The 22,820-nt window shown below is 38.7% G+C and overlaps 1 protein-coding gene across 1 annotated transcript in view; it reads right to left on the bottom strand.

Moving 5' to 3' along the window:
• The window catches only part of OVCH1 (ovochymase 1), a 72,638-nt gene that overhangs the window by 40,566 nt on the left and 9,252 nt on the right, over positions 1-22,820 (bottom strand). Inside the window, exons 8-11 of the mRNA XM_065930928.1 lie at positions 13,004-13,078; positions 11,544-11,724; positions 5,117-5,189; positions 4,281-4,476 (exon numbers count right to left, since the gene is read on the bottom strand). Of these exons, the coding sequence (XP_065787000.1) occupies positions 4,281-4,476; positions 5,117-5,189; positions 11,544-11,724; positions 13,004-13,078 (525 nt within the window). The remainder of the gene's footprint in view (positions 1-4,280; positions 4,477-5,116; positions 5,190-11,543; positions 11,725-13,003; positions 13,079-22,820) is intronic.

Raw genomic sequence — 22,820 nt, 5'->3', positions numbered from 1 at the left:
TAAGACCTTCTAGAACTAACACCAAAAAAAAAAAAAAAAAAATGTCCTTTTCATCATAGGGGATTAGAATGCAGAAGTAGGAAGACAAGAGATACCTGGAATAACAGGCAAGTTTGGCCTTGGAGTACAAAATGAAAAAGGACAAAGGCTAACAGAATTTTGTCAAGAGAACATGCTAGTCATAGAAACACCCTTTTCCAACAACCCAAGAGGCAACTCTACACATGGATATCACCAGATGGTCAATACTGAAATCAGATTGATTATATTCTTTGCAGCTGAAGATAGAGAAGCTCTATACAGTCAGCAAAAACAAGACTTAGAGCTGACTGTGGCTCAGATCATCAGCTCCTTATTGCAAAATTCAGGCTCCAACTGAAAAAAGTAGGGAAAAGCACTAGGCCATTCAGGTATGACCTAAATCAAATCTCTTCTGATTATACTGTGGAGGGGATAAACAGATTCAAGGGATTAGATCTGGTAGACAGAGTGCATAAAGAATTATGGATGGAGGTTCATAGCATTGTACAGGAGGCAGCGACCAAAATCATCCCCTCAAAACAGAAATACAGAAAGGCAAAGTGGTTGTCTCAGGAGGCTTTACAAATAGTTAAGGAAAGAAGATAAGTGAAGGGCAAGGGAAAAAGGGAAAAATATATACCGAACTGAAAGCAGAGTTCTAGAGAATAGCAATGAGAGATAAAAAGGCCTTCTTAAATGAACAATGCAAAGAAGTAGAGGAAAACAACATAATGGGAAAGATTAGAGATTTCTTCAAGAAAACTGGAGATATTGAGGGAACACTTTATGCAAGGATAGGCATAATAAAGGTCAGAAACAGTAAGGACCCAAAAGAAGCAGAAAAGATTAAGAAGATGTGCAAGAATACATAGAAGAACTATATAAAAAAAGGTCTTAATGACCCAGATAACCATGATGGTGTGGTCACTCACTACATACTCACCACAGATGGACATACCGAAGTGTGATGTCAAGTGGGCCTTAGGAAGCCTTTCTACCAAAAAAAACAAAAACAGAAACAAAAAACTAGTGGAGGTGACAGAATTCCAGTTAAGCTATTTCAAATCCTAAAAGATGATGCTGTTAAAGTGCTGTACTCAATATGTCAGCAAATTTGGAAAACTCAGCAGTGGCCACAAGACTGGAAAATGTCAGTTTTTATTCCAATTCCAATGAAGGGCAATGCCAAAGAATGTTCAAACATTTGTACAGTTGCACTCATTTCACATGCTAGCAAGGTTATGCTCAAGATCCTTCTAGCTAGGCTTCAGCAGCATGTGAACTGAGAACTTCCAGGTGCATAAGCTGGGTTTCAAAGAGGCAGAGTAACCAGAGATCAAATTGCCAACATTTGTTGGATCATGCAGAAAGCAAGGGAATTCCAGAAAAACAAGTAATCTGTGTATATCTTAAAGAGATGGGAATACCAAACCACCTTACCTATCACCTGAGAAACCTGTATGCAGGACAAGAAGCAATAGTTAGAACCACACATGGAACAACTGACTGGTTTGAAATTGGGTTAAGGATTATGATAAGACCATATATTGTAACCTTGCTTATTTAACTTCTATGCAGGTACATCATGGGTAATGCCAGGCTGGCTGAATCACAAGCTGAAATTAAGACTGCTGGGAGAAATATCAACAATCTCTGATATGAAGATGACATCACTTAAATGGCAGAAAGTGATAAGGAACTAAAGAGCCTCTTGATGAGGGTGAAAGAGAAAAGTGAAAAAGCTGGCTTAAAACTCAACATTCAAAAAAAACTAAGATCATGGCATCCAGTGCCATCACTTCATGGCAAGTAGATGGGGAAAAACTGGAAACAGTGGCAGATTTTATTTTCTTGGGCTCCAAAATCACTGCAGACAGTGACTGTAGCCATGAAATTAAAAGACACTTATTCCTTGGAAGAAAAGTTATAACAAACCTAGATAGCATAATAAAAAGTGGAGACATCATTTTGCTGACAAAGTTCCATCTAGTCAAAGCTATGGTTTTTCCAGTAGTCTTGTATGGATATGAGAATTGGACCATAAAGAAGGCTGAACAGTGAAGAACTGATGCTTTCAAACTGTGATGCTGGAGAAGATTCTTGAGAGTCCTTTGGACTGCAAAGAGATCAAACTAGCCAATCCTCAAGGAAATCAACCTTGAATATTCTTTGGAAGGACTGATGCTGAAGCTTAAGTTCCAATACTTTGGCCACCTGATACGAAGAGCTGACTCATTGGAAAAGACCCTGACGCTGGGAAAGATTGAAGGCAAAAGGAGAAGGGGGATGCAGAAGATGAGATGGTTAGAGAGCATTGCTGATTCAATGGATATGAATTTGAGCAAAGTCCAAGAGACACTAGAGGACAGAGGAGCCTGGTGTGCTGCATTCCATGTGGTTGCAAAGAGTCAGAAATAACTTTGCAACTGAACAATAGCAACAATGTTTAATTTACAGAGTTGTGTTAGTTTCTGCTGTCCAGAAGCATTTAACAAGAGGCTTCCTGTGTGCTGTTTTTGAATCTGTCAGGAATCCTCTGGCCCTTATTGATTCCTGAATATTCAGGAATTAAGAGGAGAGGCACGCCTTTCCCGGGGCTGAGGAATCCAGGCATTGCTCATTACAGTGATAAGTACCCTCTTCCTTATTATGAGCCAAATGGTAAAAGGTGATTGTTTGCAACTCTCTCTTTGATAGGGATCATCTTATGTTTTGTAAGTCTGGAATTTTAATCTTTGTCTTTGCTGAGAATAACCACCTTGTAAGACAGTATATATGCCCACGCCATGTTAATTAAACACCTTTGCTCCATCAGAGCTTTGGTCCCTGTGTCTTTCTTTCTTTCTATTCCTTTTTTCTGTCTTTCTCTCTCTCTCTATTTCTGGCTAATTCCTTGGAGCGCGGAGGCCCGCTGAGCTCACTTTCTTGCCCGGGCTTCTAAGCCCCTCTCGAGAAGGCGCACTGTGCCTTCACCCACTCGAGAGGGCGCCTGGTGCCTACGTGCAGCAGCGCGAGCCCTAAGAATGGGACTCTTGGCTTTCCGCGGAAACCAGGGGATATCAGCCTCTTTCTCTCTCTCATCTCCGGAACACCAGGTTCTGGTCCATTAAAGGACCAACAAGCGCTATCAGCCTCTTTCTCTCTCTTACTTTCTTATCGTCGACTCCGGACCACCAGGTCCCGGTCCATTAAAGGACCAACATTCTGCTATATAGCAAAGTGATTCAGTTTTACACACACACACACACACACACACACACACACACTTTTTCAGATTCTTTTCCCGGTCCATTAAAGGACCAACATTCTGCTATATAGCAAAGTGATTCAGTTTTACACACACACACACACACACACACACACACACACACATACTTTTTCAGATTCTTTTCCATTACAGATTATTATAAGATATTGAATATAGTTCCCTATGCTATACAGTAGGACATTGTTTATCTATTTTATATATAGTAGTATGTACATGTTAATCCCGAACTCCTAATTTATCCCTCTCTTCCCCTTACCCCTTTGGTAACCAATAAGCTTGTCTTCTGCATCTGCAAGTTTACAGAGTTTAAATGACATATAGACAGAAGCAAAATATAAGAGAAAATAATTTTATACAGTGAAAAGAAGCAGGACAACAATATCAACTCATTCAGGTCTTCTGGCATTTCACTGTGGCTTTAAGAACTCTAGAGTCTAGCCCAGGCCTCCTCAGATTGCAGTCAGCAGGCCAGTTCCATGTCGGCCCCTAGTACCAGCTCCCAACACCAACTCTGAGGCTATTTATTACAATCCATGAATTAATTATGGTTTGTACATTTTTAAATGGTTGAAAAGATAATCCAAAAAAAAGAATAACATTTTGTGACAAGATTATTGCATAAAATTTCAATTTCATGGAGAAATTCCATTGGAACAAAGCCACATCCATCCTGTAACATATTGTCGAAGGCTGCTTTGTGGTACAACGGCAGATTTGAATAGCTGTGACAGAGACCATATGGCCTACAAGTGATAAGATATTCTATCTGGCCTTTCACAGATCTAGCCTACCTATGATTAAGGCATCCTGATGGAAAAATTATAAAATAGTTCGTTCTCTAATCTGATGAACTATTACAGTTAAATAAACCATGGTTCCTATCTTTCAGAAGGAAGAAGGGCTAAAGCAAGTACTGGTTGATATCGTTTCCATGACATACTCTCAAAACTGGCAATCAGTAGTGATGTTTAAGCAAAAGTAAAAGGTTTACCTTTACTAACACTTCCCCAGCCAGTCACAACACAAATCTCAGAAGAAAACAGAGGCTCCAAGCTGTGGGGAAGACATATTGGCCTCACCACTGAGTTGAATTCTAGGGCAGAGCTCAGTTGTATCAGGGCGATGTCAGAGTCATAGCTCCGTGTGTCAAAGTCTTCGTGCATTATGATGTGTTTCGCCCTTCTCACCTGCATCATGAGCAAGCAAGAAATTACTAGGCAGAGTCAATGATTCAAACAACTTCCTTGTATACTGGTCCGAAATAATCCTAAATCTCTGCATTTCCACATGTCACCCAATGAAGGTGACTTTGTACTAAATTTAAAAGGGAAATCTGTTAATAATTTGCAGGAATCCATGAAGCACTTTCTGAGGAATGGTGGTCCGGGGAAAATTAGACTCTGTGGACCTGTGTACATGGACCTCAGCACTTTTTGACTCACTTAGCCTAATTCTCAGATTAAATGTGATCTCAAGTTGTATCTTTAAATGTTGGTATACATGATAAGTATAAGAGGGCATTAGGAGATTAATAACTGATCTCCTGTTTTAGATAAATGTATTCCTTGAAAATGAAAGTCACTCAGTCATGTCTGACTCTTTGTAACCCCATGGACTATACAGTCCATGGAATTCTCCAGGCCAGAATACTGGAGTGGGTACCCTTTCCCATCTCCAGAGGATCTTCCCAATCCAGGGATTGAACCCAGGTCTCCTGAATTGCAGGCGGATTCCTAACTAGCTGAGCCACAAGGGAAGCCCAAATGTATTCCCTGGCATGTGACAATTTAGAGAATAGGTGGAATGACTTTTAAAAACATTCCTCACCTGCTCAGTTGATTCCTTCAAGGTTCTGTCATGGTCTCCAGCAACAACGGTCCAGAAGAGTGGATTATTTTTCCTGGAGGAAGAACAACCAAAGTTTGATATGAAAACACATTTTTCATTGTTTGGTCTAATCCTATCTGGCCGTACCAACATCCACTGTTCAGTCCAGCCAGGGGCCACCCACTACCTTGTCTGGCATCTTTGTGTAACCAGGGAAGCTGCACCATGCTTTCTGATCTATCTGAGGACAAGCTCCTAATTGTCTATCTTGCCCCCTTCTTTTGTCCATAAAATGTTTTTGGAGCATTTATCAAATATCACCAGCTTATTTTTAAGTTGAGAAGGAAAAAAGAAACCCAGACCTTATTTTAATTTCATAGTGACATTAGGAATACATGAAGAAAATTACATTTCTAATGAGATCTATGCTTTACTGTTAAAAATATTCAAATACTATATTATAGGAATATATCTTTTAAATTATCTTCTTTTATAAAATAATCAGAATTTATGAAGCTAAGGCTAATTTATCAATTCCTAAATAGGTAAAATTCACATCTGATATCAGAGATTAGGGCACTGACTACTTTTAAAGGGGAGAGGGCATAAGGGGGACCCCAAGGTATTGGAACCATTTCCTTTCTTGGTCTGGGTGCTAGTTACATGGTTGTTTGCTTTGTATAAATTCCTCTAACTGCACTAATGTTTTGCACATATTTAATATATTTCAAAAAAAGTTTAAAAATTTGAATCTATATCCATTAACAGCTGAAAAAATATCCAAGGAAAGAGTCCCTCAATTGCCACAAATATATTGTCACTGTTTCTTCATTTTTCAAAACTGTTTCTTCAGTAAAAGTAAAGTTAAGGAAAGTATTTTTTCAATACACTTAGTCAAAAAAGTTTCTTAATATGGGTAGGCACCTTCTCTCTAATCATAACGATGCTCATTTCAGTTCCTTGCATGATGAGTCCGACTCACTGACGTGTTTCTGTGTGCCTTTATTAAGGGAGCCGACGCAAGTAAAGTGCTTGGCAAGTATACGGGAGATAGTAATGACTCCATAATGGTAGCCATTATCATTGTTATTATCTGTCATGCACTCTAATGGAAGGATCAACTTTATTTTCAAAGTCACTCTCTAAATCAGTACTTGGTAGTAAAGAAACTTATTTCTTGAGGCTGTTACCAAGGCTGCTCCCTAGAATCATACCCCTGTCCCTCCCTTTGATGGAAACCAACTGCTCTTATCTAAGTTTTGGAAGGAAGCTGCAAAGAGAAAAACAGGACTGGTTAACCCTAGAAAGGGCTTCTCTGGTGGCTCAGTGGTAAATGATCTGCCTGCTGGTATGTGGGACTCGGTTTCCATCCGTAGTCCGAGAAGACCTCACATGCTGTGGAGCAACTGAACCCATCTGCCACAATTATTGATGTTGTGCTCTGGGAGCCTGGGAGCACAGCTGCTGAAGCCTGAGAGCCCTAGAGCTTGAGCTCGGCAACAAGAGAAGCCTCTGCAATGAGAAATCCGCATACTGCAATGAAAAGTAACTCCTGCTTGCCATATCTAGAGAAAAGCCCACACAGCAAAGAAGATCCAGCGAAGTCAAAAATAAATGGATAAAGAAATAAATGCGTGCAGGTGTGCTAAGTCGCTCCAGTGATGTCCGACTCTTGTGATCCCACGGACTGTAGCCCGCCAGGCTCTTCTGTCCATGGGATTCTCCAGGCAAGAATACTGGAGTGGGTAGCTATGCCCTCCTCCAGGGGATCTTCCCGACCCAAGGATGGAACCCACACATCTCATGTCTCTTACATCTCCTGCATTGGTAGGTGGGTTCTTTAACACTAGCACCACCTGGGAAGCCCAAATAAATATTTTAAAAGGCAGCTTCTAAGAAAATAAAGAAGGTGGCTGAAACTGGAAAACACCCACTGATTTAGGTTTGAGACAGACTCCAATGCATAACTGCAAAGTGAGCTTATTCCCCTAAATTAAGTTTATTTTTTAAACTGTTTATTTTATACTGGAGTATAGTAGATAAACAGTGTTGTGAGAATTTCAGGTGGACAGCAAAGTGACTCAGACATACATGCATCTGGTCATTCTCCTCCAAACTCCCCTCCTATCCAAGCTGCCACATAACATTGAGAAGAGTTCCCTGTGCTATACGTTAGGACCTAAAACCCTACATGAGCATGAAGAAGAATGTGGAGTCAACAAAAGGAGAACATGCCAGGTTTTCCCTAAAAATAGAACAGTACCCAGCAACTTGTTAGAAACACAGATTCTCTGGCTCCACACCAGACTTTAAGTCAGAAACCTTCCAGACAATTCTGGCATTTGCTAGGGCTAATACTAAGGGTAACCAGTGCTAGAGACGGTAGCACATGGGATGTAGCACAATGTTGCTGTCAGCTGTCCTTATCATCTTTTGTAGCAATGTCAGCCAGCCTGGCAGTGGTGACCTTCAGCAAAAATGATGTCTATCTCAGCTCCCAGATTTTGTACATTTTCCCAACTGGCTCATTCCATGCAGTAAACTTGCCTTCCCAATGGATTTGGGTACTCCCCTTCAATGGAGGCTGGAGCCCTGGATATCCATAAGATTGATGAGGATGAGACAAGGAGAAGCAAGTTCTTGAAGGAATCAGCTGAAGGATTCCCAAAGGCAAGGCATGAGTGAACATACTAATTCTTTACACTAGCATCCCAAATGCTTCTAGGGTAAAGATATACACAGTCCCAATTTCAAAAAAGATATTTCTCTGGTCAAGTAAATTAGACAACTATAAAAGCTAAAGAAAAAATGAGGTAACCTTTTCCACATCAATATAAGTATAAGGCACAATGTTTTGTGTAAAAATTATAAAATATTACATTAAATATATATGTATAAACATTAAGGTAAAATCAGATAATTAAAACATTCTTAATATTGATTACTTCTAGAGAGGAAGATTGGATTAGACAAATGGAGAGGGTAGCTTAGATTTTACTTGATAACTTTATTTGAACTGCCTTTTTAAAAACAGGCAATACTACTACTTAAGCAAAATTTTACAAAGAAAACAAGAACGGTCACTAAAATTACATACAAATCTTTTTGTGGTTAACTTAAATGGTTCACAAACATTTATAGCTGACTGTGTTTATTAATCTCAATTGACTCCTCAAGTTGAATATTTCATCTTGTAAAGAATGGTTTGGTGTGGTCTATATCTTGCTGCAAAGAATCATAGTCTATGACATAAATTCAAGAATAAACTATTTGACAAGGGAGTCTGACAAAGCTTCTTCTGTGCCTCTGGCATCAGTACTAATAGCTGGTTTCTCCAATACATTAATTTTCATTAATTAGTCAGCTGTGATTGAGGCTTTTCCATGGTACATAAAAATGCACTTTAATAGAATTCTTATAAATTGAATTTCTCCAAGGGCTGGGGGGTGCTAGAATGAACCATGTGGTTGAGTTGGAAATATATGTATGATCTCAGGTTTACCTTAATATAGGTACAGATAGAAAAATAGGTTTATGTAAGTGAGTTAGTATGCCTACTTACACTTTCTAGCTCTGTGAGCTAAGAGGTGCTATAAGCAATAACAACACCCTAGTAGCAGCGGGATGCTCAGCACCCAGATCTTAACTTCTCATGCGGCTTATGGGAGAAATGACTGCTTCTAAGACTGAGAGGGGACACATAAGATGAACTTGGAGCATCTTTGTCCCAAAAGGATAGCAGCATGTCAAAAAGACAAGAACTCGTGGTGGTCAAAACTGGAACACTCACTCGGAAAGAACACACAGGGATCAAAGCTGGAGCAATTTGAGCAACAAAATAAATATGTAGTATTTACAAAAAGTAAATGTCCTCAAGCCCATACTGGTTTAATACAAAATAAGTAAAAGGAAAGTGAAAATTGCTTGTGTCCAACTCTTTGCAACCCCATTGACTATACATTCCATGGATTCTCCAGGCCAGAATACTGGAGTGGGTAGCCTTTCCCTTCTCCAAGGGGAATCTTCCCAACCCAGGGGTCGAACCCAGGTCTCCCACATTGCAGGTGGATTCTTTACCAGCTGAGTCACCAGGGAAGCCCAAGAATACTGGAGTGGGTACCCTATCCCTTTTCCAGCAGATCTTCCTGACCCAGGAATCGAGCTGGGGTCTCCTGCATTGCAGGCGGATTCTTTACCAACTGAGCTACTAGGGAAGCCCCAATAGAAGGAAGAGAAGAGGCAAATCTCCCATACAGAATAACTTTAATTTATGCAGAAAACTCTGCACTCAAGATGATAGCGCTTAATGCCCAATTGCTTGAGTGTGGGCCACCCTTGGCCACTTGCTTGCAAAGAAGAGGTAACAATGGGAGGAAGATGTCACTTTACAGTGGCGACACCTGGCCAATACCAGGTTAACATCATCAGTGAGAAATCATGCTGGTAGCATGTACCCTTTATATGATGTGATGAAAAGGACATGTCACCTCTGTGGATTTCCTGTGGAGTCCCAGAAAAACCATGAGAAAAAATATCTGATGAACTCAAACTGAGGTACCTTCCACAAATTATCAGATGAGTACTCCCAAATACCATCAAGACCATTAAATACAAGGTCTGTGAGACTGAGAGCCAAGAGGAGCCCAAGGAGACAGGACAACTAAATGTAACCTGGTGTTCCAAATGGCAGAGGGAACAACTACACAGACCTTGAGACAGGAACAAGCACAGCATGTTTGAGAAAAGGGGTGGGCTCACTGGGGACAAGCAAGAAAGGGTCAAGATGGACTCACAGACAGGGCGTGGTTCTGGACTTTGTACATTGGAATCATTTGGGGAGTATATATTTATTTAGAAGTATAGTTGATTTACAGTGTTGTGTTTATTTCTGATGTACAGCAAGGTGATTCAGTTATACATATACATGTATTTTAAAAAACATTCCTTTCCACTATGATTTAATCATAGGATACTGATATATATAACAGAGAATACAGTTCTCTGTGCTATACAGTAGGATCTTAGTCCTGGGGTGTTAATATTGGGGTGTATATAGAGAGTCCAGAACCTGTCTACAAGTGATTAACTTAATTAGTCTGGATTGAAAGTGAATTAATTATAGTTACACACATCCACATGATAATCCATATGATATGTTTTAAAGATAAAAGCAAATCACAGAGGAATATAAACTGTAATTCTTTTACATTAATACAGGAAAAACAAGACGATATACTGGTTTTAGGAATTCATAGATGTTAAAACCACCCCTCAAGAAGAAAGGAATTGTAAATGCAAAATTTAGCATAATGTTTACTACTCTGGGAGGGGCACTGAGAGGGCTTGATAGTGTAAAAATCCTTCTTACACTAAATAGTAGGACCATTCTTTAGACTACATGTGTATATTTTTTCCATCATGGCATAGTTTACAATTTAAAAACATTGAAAGTTCAGTGATCAAGGTGGTGAATTATCCTACCGTGTTCTCCACTGTCGTGATCCCACTTTAAGAGGAATGATCCTAAATCAATCCAGGGTATAGTGCACTGCATGACGAGGGCTGTGGAGTTACAAATACTAGAACAGTTAGCATTCAGCTTAAAGATTAAGGGCAATGTGAGAGGGATCTTCAAGTCTAGGAAGGACGATTACATGCAAGTAGAAAGAGATTGAGTTCTTGTGTTCTGGAATTGCAGTAAATTTAGATTATTAAATTATTGCTATAGAGAAGCAGACTTGGGCTCAACATAATAATCAGAGATCCCTGTAAATGGGATGGATGAACAATTTCAAGATTTGTGCTTTTCTTCACTGACCTTGTTTAAAGAGCGGCTAGATGGACATGGGTCAGAAACACTGAAAGGAAGATTCATGCTTTAGAATCAGTCTGCATGGTTTTAGGAGTTACACAATTATATTTATGTCCTAGGTATGATACAAAAAAGACTTCCCTGGTGACTCAGTGGTAAAAAAGCCACCTGCTAATGCAGGTTCGATCCCTGGGTCTGGAAGATCCCCTGGAGAAGGAAATGGCAATCCACTCTAGTATTTTTGTCGGGGAAATCCCTTGGACAGAGGAACCTGGCAGGCTATAGTCCATGAAGTCTCAAAAGAGTCAGACACGACTTAGTGACTAAAACAATAAACAACATGATTATTGTTGTTGTCAGTTACCAAGTCAGGCTCCTCAGTCCTTCACTATCTCCCAGAGTTTGCTCAAATTCATGTCTATTGAGTTGGTGATGCTACCTAACCATCTCATTCCCTGCTGCCCCCTTCTCCATTTGCCCTCAGTCTTTCCCAGCATCAAGGACTTTTCCAGTGAGTTGGTTCTTCACATCAGGTGGCCAAAGAATTGGAGTTTCAGCTTCAGCAAACAACATGGTACATAAATACATGAATAAAATATCATCAGCTTCACTCACGATTGCACACAATGCGCTGCAGTGAGAATCCAAATCGAGTTGATGATGGCACCTCCACACTGGTGATTGCCGAGAAACCTCAAACCCACCTGCCATGGCCAACAGTGGGGGCAGGCTTCTATTCCTCCTGCAATTCTTCTAGAAAGCCACTGGGGACTAAAGGGAGGGATGCCACAGACACCTACAGCAAAAGAGATCAAACTAATGACCATTCAACTGAAATAATTAAGAACACAACCCTCCCCAATATGTCTTGCCATAGTCAGCAGTAGTAATTCCCAAACACCAGATGAGTTTCAAGAAGATGCAGATTCCTAAGACCCATCTCTGAAGAATCTGATTTTAAAAGCTTGCCTAAGTGACTCTGCTAACCAGTCAGGTTTCATAGGTACTGGCCTACAGAATTATGGGCTTCCCGAGTGGCTCAGTGGTAAAGAATCCACCTGCCAATGCAGGAAGATCCCCTGGAGAAGGAAATGGAAATCTGGATTGAAACAGTCAAGTCCCAGTATTCCATGGAAAACCCCATGGAGAGAGGAGCCTGGCGGGCTACAGTCGATGGGGGTGCAAAGAGTCAGACATGACTTAGTAACTGAACAACAATAACTACAGAATTGTATTTATTCATTCATTTAATAAATACTTAATCAGTACTTGGTGTTACCAGGCACTGCTCTAGACATTGGTGATATATCAATGAATAGAATAGACAAAAATCCTGGCCTTCATAGAACTTACATTCTAGCAGGAAAATTCTATTTGTGAGCAAAGGGTATGCAGTTCTTTATTATATGTTCCTATTTTATGTCTCTTTCTCATTGTGTGAAACCATTTACCAATCCCCAGACACTCCAAATTTGCTTAGACATCCAAATGCCATTCTCTTGTCTAGAATACTGCTGTGACTCAGATCAAATACTGTCTTCCCCATGAAGCCTTCTCTGACTCCCCTTCAAGAGACAGACATTCTTCCTTCTTTACAGCTCCCTGTGCAATTTTCTATTACAAATCATCAACTGTACTATGTATAATACATGCATACAGAGCAATGAAAGATCATAATATTGAACATAACACTTAAGTTATAATGAAATTAAAAATTAAATGTGTGTTAAGAAACAAAATAAAAAAACTCTGCTTTCTCCATTTGCCCCTACATGCAAAATCATATTACAGGATCTGGAAAGATATTTTAAATATAAAATTTGCATATGAATAGATGAGGACAAAAGATTGCTCTCTGTACCTCTTTCTACCTATCATAAAGCTTAATTCTTCTTCCCTCCATTTAGGGAGTCCATGCAAAAAACCCAAACAGAATTCTAAAACTTTCATGAGCCTAAATATAAAACCCATTCTTCCTCACTGCAAAGTATTATCAACTTGAGATGAGGCTTTTGAAAAGAGACATCTAGTGAAAGAAGATTAAATGGATAATAATTACATGGCTATCAACTCACCATATGGAATAACTTTTGCAGAAGATATAGGATTGGTTTTGGGAAATGATGTTGATCCAATTTTGTTTAAAGAGTCTGTAGAGAAAAAAAAATAATTGAAAGTATTTATAGTAGCCTAAACTAGCTGAGTCACTTGCTTATGCTGGTCAATCATAAAACCACTCTTAAGTTGATCTTTCAAATGCTAAATGCCAGATGCCATATATGTGATTTGGTTGTATACCTTTTAATATTCCTGTTGTATCTGACTCTTCTAACCATTATCTCCTTCTTTGCCCTCATGACATTACTCTTTTTTTAAAAAAATATATATCTATGATCATCTCTTCCCAATCTCAGTCTTTTTTTCAGGATCTATTCTTCAGTCTGAAAAATATTCCATGAAAGTACTGTACATAGCTTTATTTGTATTTGTTTACATATATATGAGTTCCAAATATCTCTCTTCAATCTAAATCTCCTTCCTGAATTCGAGATCTAGACTAGATCTAGAACTACAAATTCTAGGACTGCTGGATATGTCCATCTTGATCTCCCACAATCTCATAAAAGTCCGGGTATCTCAAACAGAATCCACTGATTTTAACAGTCAAGATGGCCTTGCAATGCTTCCCTGTATCATTTAATGACTCTACCATTGATCCAGCCACTCAAGCTAGTATCCTGAAAATCATGCTGGAAATTTTCTTCAATTACCTCCTCCCCTACAACATAACTAATCAAGAAATGTCAGAATAAATTCTTACAATGACTTGCTCACACTCTCCTTGCAAGTGAGTTTACCCCAACCTCGATTGCAATCTTCTTTGTTACTGCTAAGGTTTGAATGTTGGCTCTACCTCTTGCCAGCTATGCATCTTTGAGAAAGTTACTGAACTCCTCTAAGCCTCTATTCCCTTATCTGTGAAAAGCAGAACAGTATACAAACCTTTTAGGTTTGTACTGAGGAATAAAGTAATACTGTATGTGAAGTGATTAGCCCATATGTGGTACAGGGTAAATAATCAATAAATATTAACTAGACAAATGTGACTGGTGATGGAAGTAAAATCCAAAGCTGTAAAGAACAATATTACATAGGAACCTGGAATGTTAGGTCCATGAATCAAGGTAAATTGGAAGTGGTCAAATAGGAGATAGCAAGAGTGAACATAGACATTTTAGGAATCTGTGAACTAAAATGGACTGGAATGGGTGAATTTAACTCAGATGACCATTATATCTACTACTGTGGGCAAGAATCCTTTAGAAGAAATGGACTAGTCCTCATATTCAACAAAAGAGTCTGAAATGCAGTTCTTGGGTGCAATCTCAAAAATGACAGAATAATTTCTGTTCATTTCCAAGGAAAACCATTCAAATCACAGTAATCCAAGTCTATGCCCCAACCAGTAATGCTGAAGAAGGTGAAGTTGAATGGTTATATGAAAATCTACAAGACTTTCTGGAACTAACACCCAAAAAATATGTCCTTTTCATCACAGAGGACTGGAATGCAAAAGTACGAAGTCAAGAGATACATGGAATAACAGCAAGTTTGGCCTTGGAGTACAGAATGAAGCAGGACGAAGGCTAACAGAGTTTTGCCAAGAGAACGTGCTGGTTATAGCAAACACCCTCTTTCAGCAACACAAGAGATGACTCTACACATGGACATCACCAGATGGTCAATATTGAAATCAGATTCATTATATTCTTTGCAGCCGAAGATGGAGGAGCTCTAAACAGTCAACAAAAACAACACCGGGAGCTGACTGTGGCTCATGAACTCATTATTGAAAAATTCAGATTAAATTGAAGAAAGTAGGGAAAATCACCAGACCATTCAGGTATGACCTAGATAAAATCCCTTATGATTATACAGTGGAAGTGAGAAATAGATTCAGGGAATTAGATCTGATACACAGAGTGCCTAAAGACCTATGGACAGAGGTTCGTGACATCGTACAGGAGGCAGTGATCAAGACTATCTCCAAGAAAAAGAAATGCAAAAAGACAAAATGGTTGTCTGAGAAGGCCTTACAAATAGCTGAGGAAAAAAGAGAAGCTAAAGGCAAAGGGGGAAAGGAAAGATACACCCATTTGAATGCAAAGTTCCAAAGAGTAGCAAGGAGAGATAAGAAAGTCTTCTTCAGCAATTAATGAAAAGAAATATAGGGAAAACAATAGAGTGAGAAAGATTAGAGATCTCTTCAAAAAAATTAGAGATGCCAAGGGAACATTTCACACAAAGATGGGCACAATAAAGCACAAAAATGGTAAGGACCTAACAGAAGCAGAAGATATTAAAAAGAGGTGGCAAGAAAACACAGCAGAACTACACAAAAAAGATCTTCATGGCTATTTGGGTCATCACTATTTGGGTGATGTGGCTATTTGGGTGAGTGTGATCACTCACCAAGGGTCAGACATTCTGGGATGCGAAGTCAAGTGGGCCTAAGGAAGCATCACCACAAACAAAGCTAATGCAGGTGATGGAATTCCAGCTGAGCTATTTCAAATCGTGAAAGATGATGCTGTGAAAGTGCTGCACTCAATATGTCAGCAAATATGGAAAACTCAGGAGTGGCCACAGGACTGGAAAATGTCAGTATTCATTCCAATCCAACAGAAAGGCAATGCCAAAGAATGTTCACACTACCACACAATTGCACTCATCTCACACACTAGCAAAGTAATGCACAAAATTCTCCAAGCTAGGCTTCAACAGTATGTGAACCGTGAACATTCAGATGTTCAAGGTAGATTTAGAAAAGGCAGAGGAATGAGAGTTCAAATTACTAACATCTGTTGGATCATCAAAAAACCAAGAGAGTTCCAGAAAAACATCTACTTCTGCTTTATTGACCATGCCAAAGCCTATCAGTGTGCGGATCACAACAAACTGTGGAAAAGTCTTAAAGATATGGGAATACCAGACCACCTTACCTGCCTCCTGATAAATCTGTATGCAGGTCAAGAAGCAACAGTTAGAACTGGACATGGAACAACAGACCGGTTCCAAATTGGGAAAGGAGTACGTCAAGGCTGTATATTGTCATCCTGCTTATTTAACTTATATGCAGAGTACATCATGCAAAATTCTGGGCTGGATGAAGCACAAGCTGGAATCAAGATTGCTGGGAGAAATACCAATAACCTCAGATATGCAGATGACATCACCCTTATGGCAGAAAATGAAGAGGAACTAAAGAGCCTCTTAATGAAAGTAAAAGAAGAGAGTGAATAAATTGGCTTAAAACTCAACATTGGAAAAACAAAGATCATGGCATCCTGTCCCACCACTTCATGGCAAATAGATGGGAAAACAGTGAGAAACTTTATTTTGGGGGGCTCCAAAATCACTGCAGACGGTGACTGCAGCCATAAAATTAAATGACACTTGCTCCTTGGAGGAAGAACTATGATCGGCCTAGACAGCATATTAAAAAACAGACATTATTTTGCCAATAAAGGTTCATCTAGTCAAAGCTATGGTGTTCCCAGTAGTCCTGTATGGATGTGAGATTTGGACTATAAAGAAAGCTGAGTGCTGAAGAATTGATGCTTTTGAACTGTTGTGTTGGAGAAGACTCTTGAGAGTCTCCTGGACTGCAAGGAGATCCAATCAGTCAATCCTAAAGGAAATCAGCCTGAATATTCATTGGAAGGACTGATACTGAAGCTGAAACTCCAATACTTTGGCTACCTGATGTAAAGACTGACTCCTTTGAAAAGACCCTGATGCTGGGGAAGATTGAAAGCAGGAGAAGGGGAAAACAGAGAATGAGATGGTTGGATGGCATCACTGACTCAATGGACATGAATTTGAGTAAGCTCCAGGATTTGGTGATGGACAAGGAAGCCTGGCATGCTGCAGTCCATGGGGTGACAAAGAGTCAAACACGACTGAGTGACTGAATTGAACTTACTGAGAAGAACAGGCAACTAGGGAGTGAGAAGATTAGAAGAATGATATCAAGCAGATGCTGTTTACCTAAGTTACTTGTCACATTCTGATATTCATTTGACTCTGGAATTGATGGTTATTGCCCGATTTCATTGCCGTTTTAAAATGTTGGTATCATTAACCTTTGTTCAGGACTTGCTGACCTTTTAACTTTCTCTTCTAGGTGATGAAAACCAAATAGAATTGCTATCAGGAGACAAGTTCTCCCTGTGGTCATGGCAATGAACAGAACACATTTATTCTGAAGAAGAAATGAAAGTGAACTGAGAGGTGGGCTCTTGCATTCAGCTGGACCAGCAGCAGAGTTGCTTTTTGAATTATCAGCTAGGTGGCTGATCTTGGACTGGAATGGGAGAGGGAGGAAGGGATGGAAGGAGCGAGGGAGGGAAGGAGCGAGTTGGGGGAACAATGGGTGGGGGAAGGATGGAGGGAGGGAAGGATGGAGTGGGGGAAGGGTGGAGGGGGGAAAGGATGGAGGGAGGGAAAAATGGAAAGAGGATGGAAAGGAGGGAGGGAGAGAACACTGTTTTCTGCAGCTCTGGGTCCTGACCTTTAACAAATTTGGTTCTACTAAACTACTTATTCTTGTAAGTTGTGTTTCCTTATGCCTCTTTATTCTTCAGAGGCTAACCTCTGTGCCATTTTCTTAAGCAAATGCTGCCCCCTTTTATGGCAAACCTTCTGGGTCCCTTAGAACTGAGCTCCTTAGACTCCTTCTCAGTGAGAACACAGCTCTTTGAGCTTACGTGAACTTCACCTTTTAAAAAAATTTATTTAATTGGAGGATAATTACTTTACAATATTGTGATGGTTTTTGCATATATCAACATGAATCAGTCATAGGCATACATGTGTCCCCTCCCTACTGAACCCCCCTCCCAGCTCCCTTCTACTCCATCCCTCCAGGTTAAGCCTGTTATACAGCGAAGTAGGTCAGAAAAAGAAAGACAAATTTTGCATATTAATACATGTATATGGAATCTAGAAAGATGGTACCTATGTGCAAGGCAGTAAAGGAGACAGATTTTTGGACTCAGTGGGAGGAGGAGAGGATGGGATGATCTGAGAGAATAGCATTGAAACATGTATATTATCAAGTGTGAAACAGATCACCAGCCCAGGTTGGATGCATGAGACAAGTGCTCAGGGCTGGTGCACTGGGAAGACCAGAGGGATGGGATGGGGAGGGAGGAGGGAGGGGGGATCAGGATAGGGAACACATGTAAATCCACGGCTGATTCATGTCAATGTATGGCAAAAACCACTACAATACTGTAAAGTAATTAGCCTCCAACTAATAAAAATAAATGGAAAAAAATAAGAAAGAGAGAGAGAACAGCACTGAAACATATACATTACCATAAGTAAAACAGATAGCCAGTAGAGTTAGAACTTTACCTTTTATTACAACTGTTCACTTACTTTTTTGTCTTCCCAAATATTTGAGGACAGGTTTGGCATCTCCAGACCCATATTTATTTTCCTAATTTAGATTTTTAGTGCCACAGAACAAAAATAACTCTTCAAAGCCTGCCTTATGTTTCCACTCTTGTGAAGTAAAATTAATAAGAGTGAATGGGAGAAGGAGAAGAGGAGTGATTTATTTTTAGTGCTCTCCACTAATTAGAAAAAAAATGTTAACTGGATAAATTAAAAAAGAATCTTCTTGTTCTTTTTTATTTTTTTAATCTTTTTGTTCTTAACTGGTAGATATAATTTTTGGTTTTCTTTGTTTGCTGGGTCAGTCTATTGTACTTTGTTTTTGTTGGACTGTTTTGATTTCACTTATAGGTGTATATATGTATGTGTATATATTCCATTATTTTAATTATTATTTGCCTGATTTTGTAACTGCCATTTTCTGGGGTTCATCTTTGGTTTCTCGTTTTGGGGTATTTGTTTTAATCTCACTTAATGCCATAGCAAGCCACTTGTGAAACCTTTGTTCCTGACCAAAGATCAAGCCCTGAACCTTTGGAGTGGGAGCACTGACTCCAAGACCCTAGACTACCAGAGAACTAACCCCGAGGAGTATCAAATAGTGAGAAGTTACATGAAGGAAACCACTTGAATACAAGACCCAGCATCACCCAACCAACAGTAGCACCCTGTGCAGGACACCTCATCTAAACAACAAACAAAACAAAAATACAAACCCAATCATCAACAGACAGGATTACCACCTCACTCAGCCTTGCCCATCAGAGGAAAAACAAACTCACTCAGCACAAATCTCACCAAATCAAAAACCTTGAAAACAGATTGGAGAAAATGCAAAAATCAGTTAACAAAGACCTAGAAGAATTAAAGGCTAAACATACAGAGACAAACAATGCAATTACTGAGATTAAAAATACTCTAGAAGGAATCAATAGCAGCGTATCTGAAGCTGTAGCGTACCTCTAAGATGATATCAAACACACCAACATTTGAATTATAGAAGTCCCAGAAGAAGAAGAGAAAAAAAAAGGTATGAGAAAATTTTTGAAGAGATTATAGTTGAAAATTTCCCCAACATGGAGCAGGAAATAATTAAGTTCAAGAGGCATAAAGAGTCCTGTACAGGATAAACCTGAGGAGAAACACACCAAGACACATATTAATTAAACTAACAAAGACTAAACACAAAGAAAGAATATTAAAAGCAGCAAGGGAAAAGCAACAAGTAACATACAAGGGAAATCCCATATGTTTAACAGCTTCTATTTCAGCAGAAACTCTGCAGGCCAGAGGGGAATGGCAGGATACATTTAAAGAAGAAAGGGAAAAATCTACAACCAAGATTACTGTACCCAGCAAGGATCTCATTCAAAATTGATGGAGAAATCAAAAGCTTTTTAGACAAGCAGAAGTTAAGAGAATTCAGTACCACCAAACCAGCTTTTTATAATTACCAGGACATGGTAGCAACCTAGATGCCCATCAGCAGACAAATGGATAAGGAAGCTGTGGTACATATACACCATGGAATATTACTCAGCCATTAAAAAGAATTCATTTGAATCAGTTCTAATGAGATGGATGAAACTGGAGTCCATTATACAACAAATCTTAAAGGGACTTATATAGTCAAGAAATACAAAAGAAGAAAAAGATCTACAAAATCAATCCAAACAATTAAGAAAATGCCAATAGGAATGGCAATAAATGGCAATGTATATCAATAATTACTTTAAATGAAACAGATTAAATGCTCCAACCAAAAGCTGAATGGATACAAAAACAAGACCCATCTATATGCTGTCTACAAGAAACCCACTTCAGACTCCAAGACACATAGACTGAAAGTGAGAGAATGGAAAAATATATCCCATGCAAATGGGAAGCAAAAGCAAGCTGGAGTAGCGATCCTCATATCAGACAAAATAGACCTTAAAATAAAGAAGATTACAAGAGATAAGGAAGGACACTACATAATGATCAAGGGATCAATCCAAGAGGAAGACAAAACAATTGTAAATATCTATTCACCCAACATAGGAGCACCTCTGTACATAAGACAAACACTAACAGACATAAAAGGAGAAATTGACAGTAACACAATAATAGCAGGAGACTTTAACACCCTACTCACACCAATGGACAGATCATCAAAACAAAAAGTGATAAGGAGACAAAAATCTTAAATGATGCATTAGATGAGGTGGATCTCATTGATATCTTAAGGAAATTCCATCCAAATGTAGAACACCACACCGTCTTCTTAAGTGCACATAGGACATTCTCCAGGATAGACTACATCTTGGGTCACAAATCGAACCTCAGTAAAATTAAGAAAACTGAAATCATATCAGGCATCTTCTTTGACCACATGCTATGAGACTAGATATCAATTACAAGAAAAATACTGTAAGAAACATAAACATATGAAGATTAAATAATATGTTTCTAAAATAACCAACAAATTACTGAAGAAATCAAAAAGGAGATAAAAAAAATTTCTAGAAACAAATGATAATGAAAACACAACAACTCAAAACCTATGGAATGAAGCAAAAGCAGTTCTAAGAGGGAAGTTTGTTGCAATACAATCCTACCTCAAGAAACGAGAAAAACATTGGATAAACAACCTAACTTCATACCTAAAACAACTGGAAAAAGAAGAACAAAAAAATCCCAAAGTTAGTAGAAGGAAAGAAATCATAAAGATCTGAGGAGAAATAAATGAAAAAGAAATGAAAGAAACAATAGTAAAGATGAATAAAACTAAAAGCTGGTTCTTTGAGAAGATAAACAAAATTAACAAACCTTTAGCCAGACTCATCAAGAAAAAAGGGAGAAGAATCAAACCAACAAAATTAGAAATGATAAAGGAGAGGTTACAACAGACAATGCAGAAATACAAAGGATTATAATAGATTATTATGAACAACCATATGGCAATAAAATGGATAACCTGGAAATGGACAGATTCTTAGAAGAGTTCAATCTTCCAAGACTGAACCAGGAAGAAATAGAAATTATGAACAACCCAATTACAAGCACTGAAACTGAAGCTGTGATAAAAAAAAAAAAAAAATCTCCCAAAAAACAAAGACCCAGGACCAGATGGCTTCACAGAAGAATTCTATCAAACATTTAGAGAAGAGACAATGCCTATCTTTCTAAAACTCCTTCAAAAAATTTCAGAGGAAGGAACACTTCCGAACTCATTCTATGAGGCCACCATCACTCTGATACCAAAACCAGACAAAGACAACACACACACAAAAAAACTATAGGCCACTATCACTGATGAACATAGATGCAAAAATTCTCAACAAAATTTTAGCAAACAGAATTCAACAGCACATCCAAAAGCTCACACATCATGATCAAGTTGGATTTATTCCAGGAATGCAAGGATTCTTCAATATATGCAAATCAATAAATGTGATACAGCATATTAACAAATTGAAAGATAAGAACCATATGATAGTATCAATAGATGCAGAAGAAGCCGTTGACAAAATTCAGCATCCATTTATGATTAAAACTCTTCAAAAAATGGGCATAGAAGGAAACTACCTTAACGTAATAAAGGCCATACATGTTAAACCTACAGCAAACATGATTCTTAGTGGTGAAGAAGTAAGAGCATTCCCTCTGAGATTAGGAACAAGACAAGGGCATTCACTTTCACCACTATTATTCAACATAGTTCTGAAAGTCCTAGCTATAGCAATCAGAGAAGAAAAAGAAATAAAAGAATCCAGATTGAAAAAGAAGACCTAAAGCTCTACTGAAGATGACATGATACTGTACATAGAAAATCGTAAGCATAGTATCAAAAAATTACTAGAGCTAATCAGTGAATTTAGCAAAGTTTCAGAATACAAAATCAATACACAGAAATCAGTTGCATTTCTATATACTAACTGAAAAATCAGAAAGAGAAATTAAGGAATCAACCCCATTCCCCATTGCAACAAAAAGAATTAAATATCTAGGAATAAACTTACCCAAGAACTGTACACAGAAAATTATAAGACACTAATGAAAGAAATCAAAGAACAACATAAGCAGATGGAGAGATAGTCCACGTTCCTGGGTAGGAAGAATCAATATTGTGAAAATGACTATACTACCAAACTCAATCTACAGATTTGATCCCTATCAAATTACCAATGGCATTTTTCACAGAATTAGAACAAAAATTTCATAATTCATATGGAAATACAAAAGACCCCGAATAATCAAAGCAGTCTTGAGAAAGACCAGAGTTGCAGGAATGGAGCTGGAGGAATCAATCTCCTGACTTCAGATTATACTGCAAAGCTACAGTCATCAAGACAGGATTGTACTGGCACAAAAACAGAAATATAGGGGACTAGAACAAGACAGAAACTCCAGGAAAAAACTCATACACCTATGGGTATCTTAATTTTG

This window comes from Muntiacus reevesi, chromosome 1 (assembly GCF_963930625.1).
Source record: "Muntiacus reevesi chromosome 1, mMunRee1.1, whole genome shotgun sequence".
Lineage (NCBI taxonomy): Eukaryota > Metazoa > Chordata > Mammalia > Artiodactyla > Cervidae > Muntiacus > Muntiacus reevesi.
The sequence above is the reverse complement of the archived record's forward strand: the minus strand, read 5'-3'. Positions and strand labels throughout refer to the sequence as shown.